Source organism: Pteropus alecto, unplaced genomic scaffold, assembly GCF_000325575.1.
Source record: "Pteropus alecto unplaced genomic scaffold, ASM32557v1 scaffold5, whole genome shotgun sequence".
Lineage (NCBI taxonomy): Eukaryota > Metazoa > Chordata > Mammalia > Chiroptera > Pteropodidae > Pteropus > Pteropus alecto.
The window spans coordinates 31,796,924-31,815,790 of NW_006441953.1; the positions used below are offsets into that span (position 1 = coordinate 31,796,924).

An 18,867-nucleotide genomic window follows, 5' to 3' on the forward strand; every position below is an offset into this window, starting at 1 on the left:
CTGCTGGGGGAGTGTCTGCAGCGCTTGCCCTTAGGCCAAGGGGCCGCTGGGGAGGTGCTAAGTGGGGTGAGGCCTTCAGCCACCCAGGGTCCTAGGGGGACACACCCTTGCCTGGGCTGGGGGGCGGTAACCAAGCACTGGGCGGGGGTTGTTCCAGATGGGACTGGGCCCTCCCAACAAGGCCAGGCTCTCCGGGCCTCCACCTGGACCTCACTGCCAGCTTCTCCGGGGGACGAGGGACGAGGGACGCAGCTCACAGGCCGGGGCGGGGCCGAGCCTGGCGTCCAGCACCCCCAGGGCCCTTCCGACCCGGCCGCCTGCCCCAGGGTCGCGTCCTTCCTGGCACCCCCTCTGGGCCCCGTCCGCCCCTCCTCCAGGCTGGTGGGCATCCAGCCGGGCCTCTGGCTCCAAGCCGTGACCGCAGACCAGGAGTTCCCGGGCTGCTGAAACTGCCTCGGAAGCTTCTAGACCTGGGGTGGGCGGCCCTCACACCCTGCCACCCACTCTGGGAGGCCTGCCCACCCCTGGACACGGACCCGTCTTCCCAGTGGGGTCCCCGGGCACAGCCAGGCGGGCACAGTGGGGACCTGGCAGGTGCTCTCAGCTCCGCTCTGCCTGGGACAGGGGCTGGGGCCTGGCATGGGTGCGGGGGCATCAGTGAGCCCCCGGGCCACAGTGCACAGGCTGCGGGAGAAGCCCAGCCCCCAGGGCACGGGGTCCTGCCCCACTAACTACCCTTCCTGGGCTTCAGGTTCCCCAGCCTTGCTGGAGTGGGTGAAGCCTCTGAGTGAGTGGGGAAAGCTGTAGGGTCATTCTGTGCTTCCCCAGCCGTTCCATGGTCCCCAAAGTCCCCAGACCCCACTGTACCCCACGCCTCCTGCAGCACCTCCCCATGGCCTCTCGGGGCAAGTCCGGGCCTATGGGCAGAGGCACGCTGTCCTCTCAATGACAAGTCCACGCGGCAGACAAAGGGCCTTTCCCCCAGCCTTGGGCCTCTGCCGGGCACTGGCGTCACGGCGCCCGACCTGCACGTCTTCCCCGGCCACACGAGGGGGCTGCTGGGCTCAGGCGCGTCCTATCTGGGCCGGTCAGGCAGCGGCAGAGCAGCGGGAAAGGCTTCTGGGAAAAGCTGCTCCTCCCGAGTGAGGTCCAAGTGTCCAGTCCTTTAGTCATTCAACAAACATTCCGCTGGGGCCTGCCCACTGGGATCCACCCTGTCCCTGCTTGTCACTGGGTCCTGGGGGGTCCTATGCTCCACACACTGGCTACAGGGCAGGTGGGGTGGCGGTGGGGGTGTCTGGGCTTCAATTGAGCTTCCAGATGTGGAGAGGGCAGGGTCTGCCTCTCAATATTCTGTCCCCAGATGGGCATTTGTCCGAAGCATCACAGGGCCTGTGACCCCACAAAGGTTTAAGAATGGGGCCCTCTCCCGTCCAGCCCCAAATGGACACCCAGGAAGACACAGGCTTGCAAGGGACAGGCCTCAGCCACAGGCCCCCAGGGCAGCTCAGTAGGCCCAGGACAGGGAGGACTGCCTGTTTCCAGGGACAGGGTGACCAAGGTCCAGGCCTGTCTTGCCTGCCCAGCCTAGAAAGTGGCAGCCCCAGGCCCCTGGCGCGTGGCAGCGGCTCAGCCCTGTGCAGCGGGCCCGCGTCACGGCCTCGAGGCTGCCCCTGCCCTGGAGCAGCTGCCTGCCTGGCCTCCTTGGAAGGGACAGCGACACAGAGGACCATGCCCAGGGGTGGCCATTTCCAAAGGGAGCCTGGTTCTGCTCTGGGCACAAACTCATTCGGGTCTCGTCTCACGTCACCCGATGCGATGCTGGAGCCAGAAGCTGGCGTCCCGCCCCAGGCCGCTGCACTGCACCCCCTGCCCCCAGAGAACCCACGTTCCGCTGGTTCCAACGCTGCACAGTCAGGCCTCCTCGAGGGGCCCTGCGGGAACCCCCACTGCCATCGGGGCCTCCAGGGCCTGGAGAGCCTTCCGTCCGCCCGCCGGTCAGCCCCGCCGCGCCCCAGTGGCTGTCATTGGTCTCCTGGGTCACCCTTCACATGTCCACTGTGTCTTCTGCGCCAGCGGCCGCACCTGCTCTGGTTCCCACACTACACACCAGGAGGCAGCGGCTGGGTCAGGGCCGCCTTCCGGGGACGGGGGGGACAGGGCTGCACTCGTGGGGCCAGAGTCGGGGGCAGAGCCCAACCCCTTGGCCACCTCCAGGCTCTCCCTGGGATCCTGCCCCAGGTGCCTGTCCCATGGCCCTTCCCGCCCCCAGGGGGACCCTCCCTGGCCTCCTTTGCTGTGACCTCTGCCCTCCATGCTTTGAATTGTCTGGCGGGTCCTGTGAGTCCGAGGCCACCCTGCCGCCGTTTCCATGAAGTCTCCTGGATTGCAACACAGCTCTCCCAGCACAAGGAGACAGGGTACAGCTGAACTGGGAAATCTGGGCGGAGGGAAGGGGAGGGGCCAGGGCCAGGGCCCCCGTGATCCGCCCTAAGCCCGCAGTGCTCCAGCCACTCCTCAGGCCTCTGCTGGCCCCAGATGTCCCATCCCGCTGCCTGTGTCCTCAGAGGCTGCCTGGGTCCCCACAGGGGAGAGCTGCTAGCCTCGCCCACAGCCCTGGTTTCCACTCATGACACATACGAGGCGCCCCCCCTGGACCCCTGCTGGACCATGACTGCGTCTGTGACGGACGGAGCCAAGCGCCCATGGGAGCCAGCACCACAACGCACAGGGCAGCAGCTGGTGAGGGGAGGGCAGCCTCGGGGACACGTGGGGCAGGCCGGCAGGCCTGGGGAAGGGGCTGCAGGAGGGAGGCTGCGGGAGGGAGGCTGCGGGGGGCCGGCTCAGGCCCCCGTGCTGTGCTGGAGGGGCTGGGGCAGTGGGGTGGCTCATGCTGTGGGCCACGGGGGCCTGGGGCTTCCAGGCTGGGACCCGGAGCTTGGGCAGAGCAGACCAACACAAAGCTCACAGAGCAGGGGGCAAGGGGGATGGGCACACGGCAGGAGACCCAGGGCCACGGCCGGAGCAGCCTGGAGGATGGAGTTGTCATAGCCCATGCTGGGGTCTGGGAGGGGCCGGGCCACGCCCGAGACTGGCCAGAGGTCCAGGCTGGGTTGGGGGAGGAGGGAGGGTGGCTGACCCCTGAGCAGCCGGGTACAGACGGGCTCCCAGGGCTCCGGGCCACAGCAAGGGCGTGTGGTCTGGACACCTGTGCTGCCAAACTAAAGGGTGTGGCCCCTTGTGTGGACAAGTGGCCTCCAGGTAACTTTCTGGCTTGTCTCATGGGACCACGTGACCAGGCTACCGGGCCCCCCGGCTGAGGGGCTGCGTGTGAGTGGGCAGGAAAGCCGCCTACCTGCTGGGGGGCCGCTGGGGGGCCAGCTGTGGCCTCCCAGGGCTGCCGCTCTGGTGACAGGCCTGACCGTGGGGACGCGATGCTGTGACAGTGGGCACGGCTTCCTTCCCGCCCAGTGGGCCGCATTTCCTTGCACCTGGGGCCCGGGGCCCCCTGGGCCGGGATGGCCGTGTGAGGACTTGTTCTGGGGAGGGGCGTGTGGCTCTCCCGCGTGGCCCCGGAGGGCTGTGTGGGTGCCGAGGGCCGCTGCAGGGCCCGCTGAGGAGGGGGCTTGTGGGAGCCCCAGGACTGGCCTCCAGAAGGGGCTGGAGGGAGCTCAGCCAGGACGGTGGCCCAGGCCTCTGACGCCAGCACAGCCGGGTGGCCGTGCGCGGGGGCGCGGCTCTGTCCCGTGCTCCTGCTTCCTGGGTAAGGGGGCTCGCTGAGCGGCGCAGGGCTGGGGGGCCACCCACTGGGCAGAGGGAGAGGCAGTGAAGGTGAGATTTCTCCAAGCCCAGGCCCTGGGGAAGGGCGCCAGATGTCCCCTTGCAAAGGCCCCTCCCAAACCCACGTGGCCACACCTGTGCCCTGGGGTTCCCGCCCGTCGACACGTCGCTGAGTGCTGGCTGTGCTCAGCCCCGGGAGCCAAGGCGCAGGCCTGGCCTTGCACCCCCCCACCCCTGAACGCGGGGTCGCCGGGGCAACCAGGCTGCCCGTCGGCGCCGAAGGAGCTCCGTGGCCAGCTCCAGACGCCCTCACCAAAAATGCAGTCAACGGGCTGCCCCTCTCAGTAGAATCAAGGAGCCTTTCCGGGTCCTTCTACGCCCCCACGTCTCACGACGTGGACATGGCATCAGCTCCCACCGGGTCAGTAAACCCGTGAGACCAGCACTGCCCTCCACGGGCCCACGGGACTGGCCATCACCTTCACGCCATCGGGCACACTGCGCAGACGGGCCAGGTCAGGGGCACCACCGGCTCCCGGGGGGTTGTAGGAAACCAGGGGTAATGGCTAGAGGCAGCTGGGGACCAGGATGCAAACCACCACGGGCCTCGGAGACGGCCATGCCGCTGGGAGGGGGCCCGACGCCCGGATGCCTGCCAGCCCTGTCCCTCCCAACACCCCTGTCCCACCGAGAGCCCCTATTCTTCCGGGTACGTCTGTCCTTGTGAGCCTGTCCCAGACGCACAGGGTGTGCAGAGGGCAGCTCGTTTGTGGCTCTGGGTATCGCCGGCCGGGGTGGGCGAGTGGGCTGGTGCTCAGAGGGAGCCCCTCCCTACCTGGGGGTGCGCCGCTGGCAGCCCCCCAAACACCACGTGGCCCTGACATGGCCATGGAGTGGGGTCCTGGGGCCCAGCTGCAGCACCACACCGTGTCACCGGACAGAGGGCCTGCGGCGGCCACCACGCTGCTAAGAAATACTTCACGGCCACCGTCAGCACCAGCGAGAGTGACTGAGTGACACCTGCCTCTGGCCCGAGAGACGCAGAGGCGGCCAGGCCCGAGGCGGGTCTGTGCACCTCTCCACCGCAGAGCCTTCACACGGAGCCCGCTCAAGCCCCCCGCTACCGGCCCGGGGGGTGGCCCGTCACAGACCCGCCTGGGCTACTCATGGCCAAGTCACTGGCCTGAGGCCAACGCTGCCCTCAGCCCCCTGGGGCTAGGATGGGTCCTGGCCAGTGGTGGTCAGAAGGGGCCTGCCAGGGAGCTGGGGACACCTGGGCCGCTACACAGCTGCTGCACCGATGTCCCCGAGGAGGAGTCTGGGGACCAGAGGGCACGGGCCTGAACGCGCCGCCCATGCTGACAGCCGTTAGCTGGGGTGTCTGAACCCCGCGCGTGCAGCCCGCACTGAGCGGGGCCGTGGGGCGGGCGGGAGGGGGCAGCAGCCCAAGCACGGGCAACAGGCGGATCTCGGCCCAGGGTCACGGGGGACGAGCCGGAAGAAGTCAGCCCGGCTGCCTCGCTGAACCCCGCCCAGCGACCCGGCTCTCTCCTGGAGGTGACTGCAGACGGGGGTCCTGCCCACCGAGACCGAGACAAGCGGGTGTCCTCAGAGAGGGGGCCCCATGCTCGGGCCCCAGGCTCCACGCCCGACATCGCCCCGCAGCCTCCAGGGCTGGCCCCGTGACGCTCGCCCTCCCCGCCGTCCCACGGCTGGCTTCGCGGGCGCGTGTGAGGTGCTCGCGAACATCTGCCGAGCGAGTGGTCTATTTTAAAAAGCCGGCGTATTAGGTAAACCCATCGGGGTCCTAAAAACATGTAGTAGTTTCCCTGGATTAAAACACGTCTATGGTTTTCTAAAGCGGAAACGTACTTTCAAATGAGAGAACGCTTTCAGCCCAGTGGTAAGATCCAGAGTTTATTCCTCGCGGGAGAACAGACTCAGATGCAGCCACGCCACACCGGCGTCCACAGGGGCGGGCCAGGCCGCAGCCCGAGGCCCCTCCGGCTCTGACCGCGGGCTCTGGCCGTGCGTGGTCTCGGCGGGAGCTGCTGGGCCGCCCCGCACGGCACATGTCCACAGCGGTGTGCCCACGCGCACGGTGCGGGGGTGGGGGTCCCTGCTCCCCATCCAGGTGCAGGCTACAGGCCCTGGGGCAGGACCCAGGATGAAGGCCCAGCGAAGGGGCGTCACGGCACCCCAACAGCAGATCGTAACCGGAAGTGTCCACCCATCACCGAGCATACAGGGGACAAGGGGCGGCCACCAGGGGCTCTATCCAAGTGCACACGCGGGACGGGGGCGCTGGTGCCGGCAGACGGGCAGGGTGCTCCTGCCAGGCCCTCGGGCGGGAGGCCAGGAGCCTTCGACTTCCGACACGAGTGTCTCGGGAACAGGCCCTGGCGCCAGCCACGCGCTCCACTGAGGTTAGCGAGCACGCTGAACCCACTTCCCTTTGGGGAACGCCCGTGTCTGTCGGAGGTTAGGGCCCCCAGAAATGCCTCGGCCGCCCTGGTCCGGGCCCCACACTCGCTGTCCATGGTCAGCAACCCGCCCTGCGTGGCTCCTGGATCACCTGGGCTCTGCTCGCTCCAGACGACACTAAGAGCCAGCTCGCCTAACCCTAAGGTGCACGCACATTCGGGAAGTCCCGGGCCTTGCTCGGTGGCGGCCCTGGCAGGCCCCAGGAGGAGTCTGCTCCGCCACCTCACCCACTGGCCCGGCCCACCGGCCTGCAACCCATCCTGCGCACTCAGACCCCAGCTGCCACCCGCTGCCCCCTGTGGGAAAGGCAAGGCCCACGGTGACCGGGGTGCAGGGCCGACTGACCACAGCTGCTTGATTTCACGGGGGGTCGGGGGGCCAGCCCGGGGCAGACGGCATGGGGCGGAATCAAAGGTGAGCAGGGGAACCAAACCGTGCGGTACCTGGTCTCGGGGGTCCGGCCGAGTCCTTCGGGGTGGGGGGCGGCGGCAGCAGGGTGCTGCTGGGGCTGCTGATGTGCCCCTCCCCCGTGAGCGTCAGGTCGGCCACGAGCTCGCCCTCCACGGTCTGCACGCCCCCGGCCTCCGCTTCCGGCGTGTGGTGCGTGGGGGATGTGGGGGTACAGGAGACCGGGCTGCCGGCCGGGCTCTCGGGGTGCCGGGCAGGCCCCCACGGCTCTCGGGGCTGGGGTGTCTTCTCCTTGCTGAGGGCCTGGGCCTTGGCCGTGGCCACGGCCGGGCAGGGCCCCGCGGCCCCGGGGGGCAGACGCAGGAACTCGGGCAGCACCAGGTCCTCCTTCCTCAGCAGCCCGCGCTGGTCGTCGGCTCTGTTGCTCTGAGCTTTGGAAATGAGCTCAAAAAACGCTGCGGGGGGAAGCGCGTCGCCCCGTGTCAGAGAGAGTGCGCTCGGGCACGCCACAGCTAACGCGCACCTTCTGGAACGCCTCGCCTCGTCTCTGTCCTGCTGCCCCGAAACCTCGGGCCTCGGCCAGGAGGCATCTGCACCCCCACCCAGAACCGCGGGGAGGCCTGGGCTTCTAGAACAACCCGGAACAGCTCTGTGCCTCCCTGAAGACGCGGGTGCGGGAAGTCTAGGCTCGGACCCTCTCGAAGCCCTGACCTAACTCGGCCGTGTGCTGACGGTGCTTCGGCAGCACGCTCTGTCCCCTGCGGGCCGGCGGTGACACGGGCAGGCAGTGACGGGCCAGGCACCACAGCCCGGGAGCTGGGTGAACCTGGGGGGGGCGCAGCACAGGAAGGACAGAAGGCCTTGGCCATACAACCCCGAACCCGGGGCCTCGTGGGCCACCCCCTCTGTGACTCCAGACGGTGCCACGCCCTCGCCTCTCCCTCCCCAGCCCACAGCCCCTCTGGGCCTCCCACCTCCCCGGCAGCCCTGACGGCCCGCTGTACACCCCCAGCTTCCTCACTGGCCCCTCCTGAACACCTTTTTCTTACCTGGACGGCTTTTCAATTGTAAGTCAAGGTCACCAAAGTAGCAGGTGCCTAATCTGAGCTTCCCCAGCATTTAAACCACACTCTGAGATTTTGAACAACCGGGAGTTTGAAAGCTCAAATCTTAATGTTTCTCAGAAATGTGCAAACTCCAGAGGTAGGTGTCTGTCTCACACCCGACACGGCCGAAAGGAGGTGGGTTTTAAGGGTGGAAGTCACAGGAGCTGTGACAAGCTGACTAGGAATTACCCCCGGGTTAAAATTCAGGTCACGGAAACAGCTATTAGTTTTGATTCTGCTTTTCGTGCTTCTCTTGGTTATAAGCTTTGGAAGAGAAAGAAGTTCCCATCAAAGACGCCATCTCTCCCCCAACTCGAGCTCACGCCCTCCCGCCCGCCACCTCCTCTCCCGGCACCAACTGACCCTGTACCCCAGCTGGGGGCAGAGGGGGAGGGCGCAGGCTGGGACCACCGAGCTGCTGCCCCGCCCCCGCGGGTGTCCCCTGACGCCTAGGGTCCCGGCTCTCAGGCTGAACACTGGGTTTCAGTAAAGTCGTGCCAACGGCCGCAGTGACACAGGGGAGCACATTCTCAGTGCAAGTCACAGTCACCCTGTTGTTGAGCATTCAGAGAAAGTTCCAACGATTACACTAAAAACTGACATCGCATTCACTAAAAAACGTGCAAGTTTAAAAAGTACACGTACCCTCTGCTTCGTCCAAATTAATTTTCTGATTTTTTTTTTTCCCAATCTTTGCAATAGATTCTTCTCTCTTTGAAAGCCGGGGATCCCTAGCATTTTTTCCATTTTCTCCTTTTATTTTAATAGAATTAGACTTGCCTAGCGTCCTCTCCTCTCCCTGCATCAGAAGGAAAGCCAAAGTTCTGCTCGTGGTTCAGACACAGCACAGCGCACGCTCAGTCGCCGGGCGCAGCGGGAGCGTCTCTGACGGGCGTGCAGGCTCAAACGGCAGAGCGCGTCAGGCCACGGGGGAGGCAAGCCGGCGAGGTCACAGGAGGCGACGCCCAGGGGTGCGGGCCGGCCCCGAGCAGAGAGCGGGCAGGCGCCAGTGGGTGACACACAGGCTCACTGGGGGACAGCGGGCAGCCGGGGCGGGGGAATTACCATAGCCGAGAGGCTTCTGGAGCTGGAACTTGCAGCTGCGTTCTGTCTGGCCGGCGCACCTCTCTGTTTATCTGTGGACACTGAACAGAGAGGGACAGCTTTACCGTAACGGGGAGTCGCAAATCCACCTGAACCTTTAAGTAAAACCCCGTCCATGCTGACTCTGGGAGCAAAGCTGCGGAGAAGGCAAAGGTATTAGATACCCTTATCTAACGTGCACTTTGCCCAGCGTGGGACAAAGGGACAGGGCCAGCCTCTTCTGCCTGCGCCTGGGGCAGGACGCACCCTGCGGGGCGGGGTGGAGGGGCACAGGGGCTTTACTCAGTTTACTGGCGCTCTCTTTGGAGGCGTGGAGAGTGAAAAGCTCATTTCGTGGGCTTCCTGGCACGAATATTCTTTAGAAAGTAGTCACTTATTTTCAGATCCGGCCGCGGCCTCGCGTCCTTGGGCTGGTGTCCGGACCCCTCCGGCCTGGCAGGAAGCGCGGCGCCTGCCCACGAGCAGCTGCTCGCGCACCGCACCCTGCCCGCAACTCCACTGTGGACTCACCCCTGCACAAGCTGGCTGGGGGTCCAATGGGGCGGCCCCCCAAGGGGGCACTGTGACCCCACACCCTGCCGGTGCCGGGCACCAAGCAGGCGTTCTCTAGAGCCCAGGGAGGAGAGGCAGGCACTGGAGCCCCGAGGCAGAGGGGCCAGCACCAGAGCCACCGTGGCCGGTCACCCGATGGGACAGACACTCAGAGCTGAGCCAGCCCTGAGAAATCATGTGGTCCACAGCCCTGGCTGGGTCCAAACTTCGGAATACCTCAGGTAGCTCCTCATGAAGCCGCCTCCACACCCAGGAAACTAGTAGGTGGTTCCAGAAAGTTCTCTCCAGGAGATACACACCCTCCTACCCTCTGCCTGAAAGTCTCCAGGGCATGGGGGACCTGGCTGAGCCCCAGGTGTCATGCTGCCAGCCCTGAGGCCAGGTGAGAACTGTGGGGCCCGTGTCCCCAGGCAGGATGTGGCTGAGGTGGCATGTGGGAGGGCTCTGTCCACACACAGGGGACAATGGGACTGCAGACGCCACTCGACACCCCGGGACCCTGTGCCCCTTGTGCAGAGAGACCTAAAGGCCCCAGGAACAGAGCTTGCTCTAGTCAAAGCATCCAGACGCAGCCTGTTGGAACCTTGGCGCGGTCCCGGTGGGGGAGCAGTCGGCAGGGCCTGTCACCTGAGAAGACAGGTGCAGGGACGTCCCGGCTCACCTGGAGGCATGCGGCTCCAGAGAGACGCCCTCCCCGGTGCACCTGCCACGGTCCGGGGCTGGGCCCGTCTAAGCCCCTCAGACGCCCCGTGGGGGCTGAGCCCTGCCATGGCAGGGGTTCACCAGGCCCCATGAGACCCCGAACTCAAGGGAGGCCATCTGTGCCGGGCAGCAGGGTGGGGGCTTTCAGGAGGCAGAGGAGGGGACACGTCGGTAGGTCACTCACCTTTTCCTCTGGAGGGTTCCTTCTCCTCCAAGATGACACGCTGTCCGTCCAGACTCGATATGGGGGCGCCAAGGTCCAGGGGCTCCTTCTCGCCACTCTACAGACAAAGACGGTGCACTGAGTCACTCGCTCAGACCGGAACGTTCTGGACAGCTGCATGTGGTCCAGCCACTGAGAACCAGGCCGTCCCAGGCTCTATGGAGTCACACGCTGAGTGACCCCAGGCCCTGCCACCTTGGAGGGCTGCCTCAGAGAACGCTCCTGAGGTGCCCAGCCCCAGGGGCCTGCGGCTACTCACAAACTCCTGACGTGGAACAGCGGGAGTTCAAGCCCTGGCTGGCCTGCCTGGAAAGCCAGCGACAGCTGCTGGCCCGCCCGTCACCAGTCCGAGACCCAGGGGGCAGAGCACGAGAACATGCGGTGGCTGCACAAGCACCTCACGCACAAGGCTCGGCCTCGCTCATCACCTGGACACGGCGACCCTAGCAGCCCACCCCATGCACCCGCAGACCCTGCTCGGGGTGAACGCCGACAGCAGGAACCCCTCGGAAGGAAGCGGGCGGACTGCGGAGTCCTGCCCGGCTCTGTGGGGAGACCACCTGCTGCTGTTCAGGACCCACAACCGTGCTTTAAAAAGACGACTTGTAGCTTGGCTTCCTAAATTCCCTGACAGGCAGGAGAACAATAACAGTGACCAAGTGCCACGTCGGGAGTGACCGCCACCTCCCTGAGGGAGGCTGGCACCCCGGAGCTCCGCCCAGCAAGGAAGCAGCCTCACCCCGACACCCGCTTAGGTGCACACACAGTCGGTGGGGGTCGGCTGGTGTGTCCATGGGAAAGCCACGGACACAGCCCATCTCACGGGGACCCTCCACACCGGGAGCCCCGAGGCAGCCAGGGGCCGCAGGCTGGCAGGGCACCCTGCACACGGGTCAGCCTGGGAGCCCCGCCAAGCCCCAGCGTGCTCCGTGACTAACCCCATTTTACGGACGGGAAAACCGAGGCTCAGAGGGCTTAAGTGATGACAGGGTCTCAACAGAGAAGGAGCGAGGAGGCCCACGCGGGGCCCTGGCCGCGCCCCCCTGTCTGCGCATCTGGACTGTAGGACAGATGCAAAACCTTAACAGGGCCCTCTCATCCACATCAACCACGGATCCCGAACAACTGTAGGGCCCGTTCCAGAGAAATCAAAAGGCTAAAAATATTTGAAACCATCGCTCCGGGAAAGTTTATTTTCTAAAGAAAGGAGCGCAAGGCGAACTCTGTATCGTAAATCACCGCATTTCAAAGAAAACGCGCAGAGCGTGCGGGACACGGTGGTGATTCCAGCACACACGAGGCCACAGGCCCCGGGCTCAACGACCCAAGACGTCCCCGCAACGGGCGCCCTCTGGTCCCGGGGATGGGACACGGCTCTCGTCCGGCACCTGCTTTCCTCCTGTCCCCGCTCACGTGGTAACCCGTGGGCCCCGCCAGCGAGGTTTCTGAGTCCGCCAAGCGCAGACGCAGCGTGGGGAGTCAAGGAGAGGCCCCCGGGCCCGCGGGAGGCACGGGCGGCCGTCTGTCGTGTGCCCAGACTTGCAAATGGCGGGCCTATTTCCAGGTTTTTTTTGTGTGTTTCTCGTTTCAGTTTCCCTGGACCAAAAGCACACATCGAATAGCAGCCCCACCCCTCAGGGAAAGTCCGAGGGACAGAGAAACAGTGAGCGACTCCGCGTGGGATGAGAAAGCGGGAGCAGAGGCGACGCCCACCGCCCACCCACCCAGGGCCCGCATGGGGAGACGCCGAGGACGGTGTGACACGGCTGCTCGGTGGCCCTGGTTACACCACGGCTCGTTTGTGAGGAATTAGAGGCAAACTGTCACCGCAAACGAGGAACACCACCGCAGGCCCCTGCGTCACTCACCAGCCTGGCCACCAGCTCACTCAGGTGCAGGCCGTATTTGGCCACCACGGGCCGTAGCACTTCCGTGACGGGCTTGGTGGGCTTGGCCTTGAGCCCCACTGACCGGTTAATCGGAACCAGATCCAGCCTGGATGGAGAGGGAGGAGCATGAACACTTCAGCTACAAAGGAAGCCAACCTCCACTTAGACGTTCCATCTCAAGAGCAGGCCACCGCGGGGTCACCCGGCTCAGCCCCAGGTCCCGACTGGAAGAAGCCTGCAGGGGCTTCCTGGCGGTGAGCGGGGGCTGACACACTGGCCAAAAGCAGACCCCGTCCTGTAGCACGGCCGGCTCTGCCATCCGGCCCACCCAGCCCTGGCTGTGGCCCCACTGTGCTCCGGGGACAGGAAAGGAGAGCGATCCCCTGGCCCCTTGGGCTCCAGGGGTCGGTGTGCAATACCCCCCTCTTCCGGGTCCACGGCGGGGACCGCACTCCCCTCCCAGTGACCGCTGCGGGGCGGGGGCCGGCAGGGGACAGCGCGGGCCTCTGGGAGCCTCTGAAAGTGGCCGCCACGCGCTTCTCACCGAAACAAGGTCCGCTTCTCCAGGCGCAGGTCTCGCGACGCCAGGACGCTGCTGTCCTGGTGCAGCACCAGGGGCTGGAGCGAAAGGGAGGGGCAGGTCGAGCGGGAGCAGGTGCGCCGCCCCCACCCCCCACCGCACGAACCCACGCCGGTATGGGTGTGAGAGGCCGGCAAGACGGAGCTCAGCCTGACGCTGCCAGGGCGGGGCCTCCCCGGGGAAGGGCCCGGGGGTCGTCAGGCCCATACCTTGTCGCCGCCCGCCAGGAAGAGGTCCACCGCGGCCCCATTGATGCCGTGTCGCTCGCAGAGCCCCACCAGGACCTCCTTGATGGACAGCCCTGCCCTGACGAGCACCACGCAGGACGTCCCGTCGGGGAGCTGGATGCTGCAGTGCTTGGTGGCCTTGTCCCTCTCGGGAGCCAAGGTCCTGCAGGCCTCTGACTGTGGGGAGACGGGCGCCGGGGTTACGGGGCGCGTGCAGGGTGCCCCGGAAGGCCGTGGCTGGCTCAACACGTGTTCGTGCAGGCTCCACACATCGTGATCAGCGTGCAGGGCGCCGCGGTGCACGCAGCCCCGCAGGGCCGGCGTCTGCGCTGACTCGGGAGACAGTGGGACTTTCTCTCCGGTGCCGTGTTCACAGCCTCACCCCCGGTCTGCAGGCCCGGTGCTTACGGGCCCACAAGGAACCGGCTCCCCGCCCAGACGGCTCCTTCCAGGGCCTGGTCTTGGCCTGACCCAGGAGCAGACGAGCTGCTCTCTGGAGCCCACTGAAGCCACAGTGACCCTGAGCTGCCATCGCCCGCCTCAGTCCACAGGACCGAGACCCACCGAGACCCACACTGAGCAGCCCCCTGCGGCGTCTCGCCCACCTCCCAGGCCCCGAGGCCTCTGAGGAACAGGCTGACCCAGCGGATGGCAAGTGGGCCTGCGGGAGGGGCGGGGGGCGCAGTGGGAGTGGGGGGCGCCATCCTTTCCTGGCCGTTGGCAGAGGGCTGCCCAGCCGGCGTGGCCATTTGTGCCCAGAGAATGCCAACTAGCTCTGCCTGGCAGAGGACGTGGCCAAGGTCCTGTGCCCGCCCTCCGGGCACTCAGGACAGGGACACGCCTGCAGGCGGGCAGGTGGCCAGCGTGCGGGGGACGAGCCTTTTCAGATGGCGGCACCTGCGGCCGGCTTCCGTGCACCACTCACGCAGCAGGCGAGGGTGTGGGAGAGGCTTGCGAGCATGTCACCGTCGCCCGGGCCCAGGCCCCACGGCAGAGGCGGGGCTCCTCTGTGGGGGGGCGGGGCGGGACGGGGCCAGCCCGAGGCAGCGCAGTGTGCCGATGGCAAACCCGAGGGGCTCTCCCCGACGCCTCCTCTGGGTCCCCAAGTTAGTGTCACGTCCTCACCCTCTGACGTGCTACTGGCCACACTGGCCGCCTCATTATCACTACCTCCCCTGAAAATCCCTCCACCCAAACGTCATCTCAGAAAACTAGCCTGTAGGTGGCCCCCTGAGTTTGGGGTGGCCCGTCAGGAGCAACAGCGGATGGCTGCACGGTAAACGCTCACGGCTCTAACTGTGGGGCGGTCTAGCGGAAGGAAAACCCATCTCCCACCCTGACCGCTGCGGACGCTTTCAAGCGCCCAGGGTGCTGGCAGCAACGCAGTCTTCCGTCAGGGGCCCGAGGCAGCCGCCGACAGCCGGCAGCGCCCACCCGCTGCCTCCCCGCCGCCCGCGCCTAACCGGGCCGAATGGACGCCTGGGTTCGCAGGGTGGGACAGAGCACAGCGCCAGCCCGGGCCCCCTGTGGGGCTGGGGGGCGAGGAGCTCTCCCAGTACAGCGGCCACTGAGTTCGCAGGGCGCTCAAACGGTGAGGCAGGACAAAGCACGGCCTTCACAGCTTTTGTTTGTTCTCAGTGGGAGTTAAAAACAACAACAATGGTGACTGAATGCAAACAGAAAGATTACAGAAGAAAACCCAGAAATGTTTTCAGTGCTCAAGGAGCACCCTCCCCACCCATCAGGCTTCGGGAGGCAGCGTGGCCTTCGGGCAGGGCTGGGGTGGGGGTGGACTTACCAGGTCCAGGCTCCCTGCAGACGACACGGAGCCCTGCGACTCCCTGCGGCCCAGGCCTCCGTTGGCCTGCAGCGGGGCTTGGGAGGGGAAACGGGGGCTCAGAAAGCCACACGGCGCCAGGTGCTTCTCGCCGAACACGGACACCCTGCTAGTCCGCGCACACTACCCGACCCGCACCCCCTTTAGGCTGCACAGACTGTGCAGGACAGAGGCAGACAGGGAAAGCCTTTGGGGTGCTGGCCCCTCCCTGGGACATGCCCCGAAGCCGAGGAGCCGCCCGCAGCCCCTGGCTCAGAGCAGGTGGAATCGCAGGCGAGTGCTCGGGGGCGGGGCCTCCCCCCTCCCTTTAATGTGGCATCTTCATCTCTGCTTGTGGCTTCTGGGCCTAAACAGACACTGTCTCCTGTGAGGGCAGGGAACACCCAGCCAGCTGGTCACCGCGCCTTTACCAATGGCTCAGGTCACGTTTTCCTGTAAAGTCCTAACGTGAGCCAACCATCACACCCTCCGTCGTCACTAACTGAACTGCGTGTGATCTCAGGCTAACCTGAAAATCACGAGGACTGTGATCTGGAAACCTGGGCTCCGTTTGCAGCCAAGCTGCGGAGGCGGGGCTCGGGGCTCGGGGCTCGGGGCTCGGGCCGTGGCGGGCGTGCCAGCACAGGGACTCCCGGGTCCCACTGAGCTTCCTAACGAACCATGGGCCCACCCTCTGAAAGCCACAGATTCCCATGCAACCAAGTCTGAGCTCCTGGGCAGTGCCTGGGGACCCCAGCGCCCAGGGCCCTGCCCTGCTCAGGTGGACAGGCTGTCCGGGGCGGTTGGCACTCGTCTCCTGGGCTGCACAGCATCCATCCCCAGGGGGTCTCTCAGTGACAGAATCCTACAGCTCTGCCTGCCTGTCCCGTGAGTGGACGCCTGCACCCATCACCCGCAGTGTGGCCCGGGGCCGAGGGGGCCACCTCAGGCCCGCAGCCCTCAGCACCTGCTGTGGAAAGGGCAGGAGAAGCCCGCGCTGCCGGCTGCTCTGAGCAGATGATCACGCACCACAGGCTCCTACGGCACACTCGGTCACTACGGGGCTGCTGCCGGCTCCCCCTCGGGGCTCCCTGCCTGTGCTCCCTCTGTAAGTGCCATTTACACTGGGGGCCCAAGGCCTGGAGCTCTCAGGCCACTTCCTGGAAGGGAATCCCTTTCTTAAGGGCTCTAGAGAAGAAAGGCCTTCCCTGGGTGACAGCTCCACCCTTCCGCACCCTGCTGAGCTGGTGTCAGCAGCCGGCAAAGCGCCCTGAGGCGACAGGCTATCTCCCCCATAGTGGGTTCTCAGTTACTCAGGGGACAGTGTCTAGAACAGTGATCTTTAAGATTTACAATAATAAAAAATGACTATTTTGAAAACGCTTGACAGCCAGACTATGGTATCACATTCTTAAAAAACCGTAAAGGCTGGCGTACCCCGCACGCTCCTAGAACGAGGCGAGGCAGAGCCGCAGAGGCTGCGGGCGCACAGAGGGCAGGCATCTGTGTTTTCTTTTTTACTTGTTGTATTTTCCACATTTCCTCCCAAAGCACCAATGGCAGCTCCCGCAGGACAGCAGGAGAGGGCTGCGTGGAGGGCGGGGTCGGGGAGCGCGGCCTCCCCTTCTTCAGGAGACCCGAAGGCCCCCCCACCACCCTGCGTCCCGAAGGCCACACGGCGAACGGCACAGCGCTGCCCGTCCCCACGTGCCCGCCCGCGCCCCCCGCAGGCGGCCAGACCTGCGTGCCACAAGCCGCCACAAACCGTTCGCGTGGTCGCCGTGGTCCCTCTTCTTCTGGGACCGCCCGGTGCTCCGCGTCCGGGACCAGGAGAAAAAGGCTCCTTTTCGCTTCCTCTCGCTGTCCTCGTCCCCCAGTTCTTCATTCAGGGATCTTCCTGACTTCGATTTTCCACTCAGCTGCCATCAAATGGAAAACGTTGTTAAAACCACAGGAAGTCACTTTAAAGTGACACGAACTGCGAAAGGAAGCTGAGGATGAGCTGTGAATTAAGTGCTCCTCGTACGAGACAACCCGGCAAGGCCAAGGCGTCGCCCCAGCGCGTGTCCAGAGCAGCAGCCGGACCGCAGCCCCAGAGACGGCACGGCCAGGACGGTCCGCTCGCGAGGGAAGCCAGGCCCCGACGTGGTGGCCGGTGGGACATCCCAGGTCCACGGGGCAGCTGCCGTCTAGGAGAGTGGGGCGGGGCGCGGGCACCTTCTTCGGCGTGGACACGTTGGAGTGGTCCGAGCCGACGCTGTGCTTGGAGGCCGGGCTGCTGGGCACCCGCTGAGCGTCGGGCAGGGAGCGGCCCTCCACCTCCGCCAGGATGCACTCCTGGTACAGCGGAGACTTCAGGAAGCGCGTGTAGCTGTCAAACTTCATGAGATTGAAGATCTGCAGGGTAAACGCAACATGGTTTAGCCACCAAAGGAACCGGAATACTCAGCCCTGAAGGCTGGAGGCGGCGGGCGACCTGCAGACACCGCTGGCCCCCTTCTGAAAGGATGCAGTCCCCACTGCCCCCAGCTGCCCGCCCAGGGTCACCCCCCAGAGCCCCTCACATCTGACCACACCGGCCTTTCATTCATCACGCTTAAGACCAGCAAACCCAACAACCCCCACAGAGTCAGGCCGCCAGGAGACCCCGACGGCCAGTGTGCCATCCTGGGGGACACTACTTCACCGGGCAAGAGTGACCCCAAACCAGCTGGAAATCTAAAGGAAGGGAGCACTGTGTTCGACGTGCTGTCCTCTGCTGCTCCCCCACATTATTCACATGACTCAGACAAACACAGTCCCTGGCAAGGCCACTGGGACATGTGCTCTAGATAACGCTAGGTCTGAGGGGCGCTTTTCATCACGGCAATGTCCGAAAGTCGAAAAAATTCCAAATACACCTGCGTCCCCACTGCGAGCCTGTGAGTCCCCGCAAACGCGTATGCACACGTGACCGGACGGGCCATCTGCGGGTGGCCATGCAGCGGTTGAGACACGTCTCACGGCCCCACTGGACCCCCCGCCCGTCTGCCAGGCCCCGAGACCGAGGCCCAGTGGGCGAGACGGCGTATCCCATCACAGCTGCCTCTCCCCAAACCTAGTGGTGCTAGGGAGCTGGCCGTCCCACCGAGCCCTCCACCCCGCCCCGGCCAGGAGTCCCTGTGGGAAGACGAGGTGCAAAGTCACCTGCAGCTGCTGCTCCTTGAACATGTCGGGGTGAGGGGCGCTGAGAATGTCGTCTGCCAGCTGAGCCTGGCTGTCGATGTTGACCGGGGTGGTGGCTTTGCTGCACAGGAACTTGCTGAAGATCTCGCGGGCCCTGTGGGAAAGCTGACAGGACACGTGCGTGCGTGGGACACAGGCGCCCTCCACAGCACGCCTCTGCCGCCTCGCTGTGCCTGACACGCTCCGGTCACTGGAGATGCCTTTTCTTGGGGCCGGTACATGTGTCTTGCTCAGGTAAATGAGTAGAAGTATGAGGCAGCATGAACTTCTCACTGCTCAGCCTCTAACTCTTTCCAGGGGCTGCCGCCACGGGCACCACGCGGGGGGCGCCAGGAGTGTGTGCCCCCCATGCGCGCATGAGCGAGGGCCGTGCTCCTCTGCCAGGAGTTCCTTTCCGTCCCCTCCCTCCCCACACGCCGAGGGGCAGCACATCTGCTGATGAGTTTAATGGCCGAGGCCTTTAAGCAAACTGTGTTCAGGCAAAACTAAATATCGCATGTATTAGGAAACTCATTCTGAAAACACAGTGTGCTCCGAACCCCGTGCAAGCGCTTTGCAGGGACAGGGCGCCCGCCCCCCGCGAGCAGACGCACCTCCTTCTTGTCGTGTGCGGGCACATGGTTGAAGCACTCGCAGGCCTGCCAGAACAAAATGTTCTCTTCGCTGAACTCCTTCCTCAGGAAGTCCTGGGGGAGACGCTGCCGGTCAGCTGCCACACGGCCGCCAGGAAAAGGCAGCGCGGCTGGCGGTTTCGGGGACCTGGCTGCGTCC

The 18,867-nt window shown here is 65.4% G+C and overlaps 2 protein-coding genes across 6 annotated transcripts in view; one reads left to right on the top strand and one right to left on the bottom strand.

Annotated features, from left to right (window-relative positions):
* Positions 1-1,587: 1,587 nt before the first annotated feature.
* LOC107196183 lies at positions 1,588-5,647 on the top strand. Its single transcript, XM_025051707.1, has 2 exons — positions 1,588-2,420; positions 2,589-5,647. The coding sequence occupies exons 1-2, from the start codon at positions 1,732-1,734 to the stop codon at positions 3,049-3,051; spliced, it is 1,152 nt and encodes a 383-aa protein (XP_024907475.1). The 5' UTR covers positions 1,588-1,731; the 3' UTR covers positions 3,052-5,647.
* A 37-nt stretch (positions 5,648-5,684) lies between these two features.
* The window catches only part of RGS12 (regulator of G protein signaling 12), a 76,397-nt gene continuing 63,214 nt past the window's right edge, over positions 5,685-18,867 (bottom strand). For 2 of the 5 annotated variants that reach the window (XM_025051703.1, XM_025051702.1), the window contains 12 exons: positions 18,690-18,782; positions 18,058-18,201; positions 17,089-17,268; positions 16,637-16,790; positions 14,854-14,930; positions 13,038-13,232; positions 12,793-12,866; positions 12,228-12,354; positions 10,321-10,417; positions 8,844-8,923; positions 8,424-8,577; positions 5,685-7,127 (listed from right to left, as the gene is read on the bottom strand). In XM_025051703.1, the coding sequence (XP_024907471.1) occupies positions 6,673-7,127; positions 8,424-8,577; positions 8,844-8,923; positions 10,321-10,417; positions 12,228-12,354; positions 12,793-12,866; positions 13,038-13,232; positions 14,854-14,930; positions 16,637-16,790; positions 17,089-17,268; positions 18,058-18,201; positions 18,690-18,782 (1,830 nt within the window). In that variant the 3' untranslated portion in view covers positions 5,685-6,672. The other 3 variants (XM_025051704.1, XM_025051705.1, XM_025051706.1) reach the window with 3 other exon arrangements.

Excerpts from the sequence above, each read along its gene's own strand:
- LOC107196183 (XM_025051707.1), top strand. The coding sequence starts at position 1,732 with ATGCCCAGGGGTGGCCATTTCCAAAGGGAGCCTGGTTCTGCTCTGGGC. Across the intron at positions 2,421-2,588 it reads TCCCAGCACAAGGAGACAGG|GGGAGAGCTGCTAGCCTCGC; the intron begins GTACAGCTGAAC and ends GGGTCCCCACAG.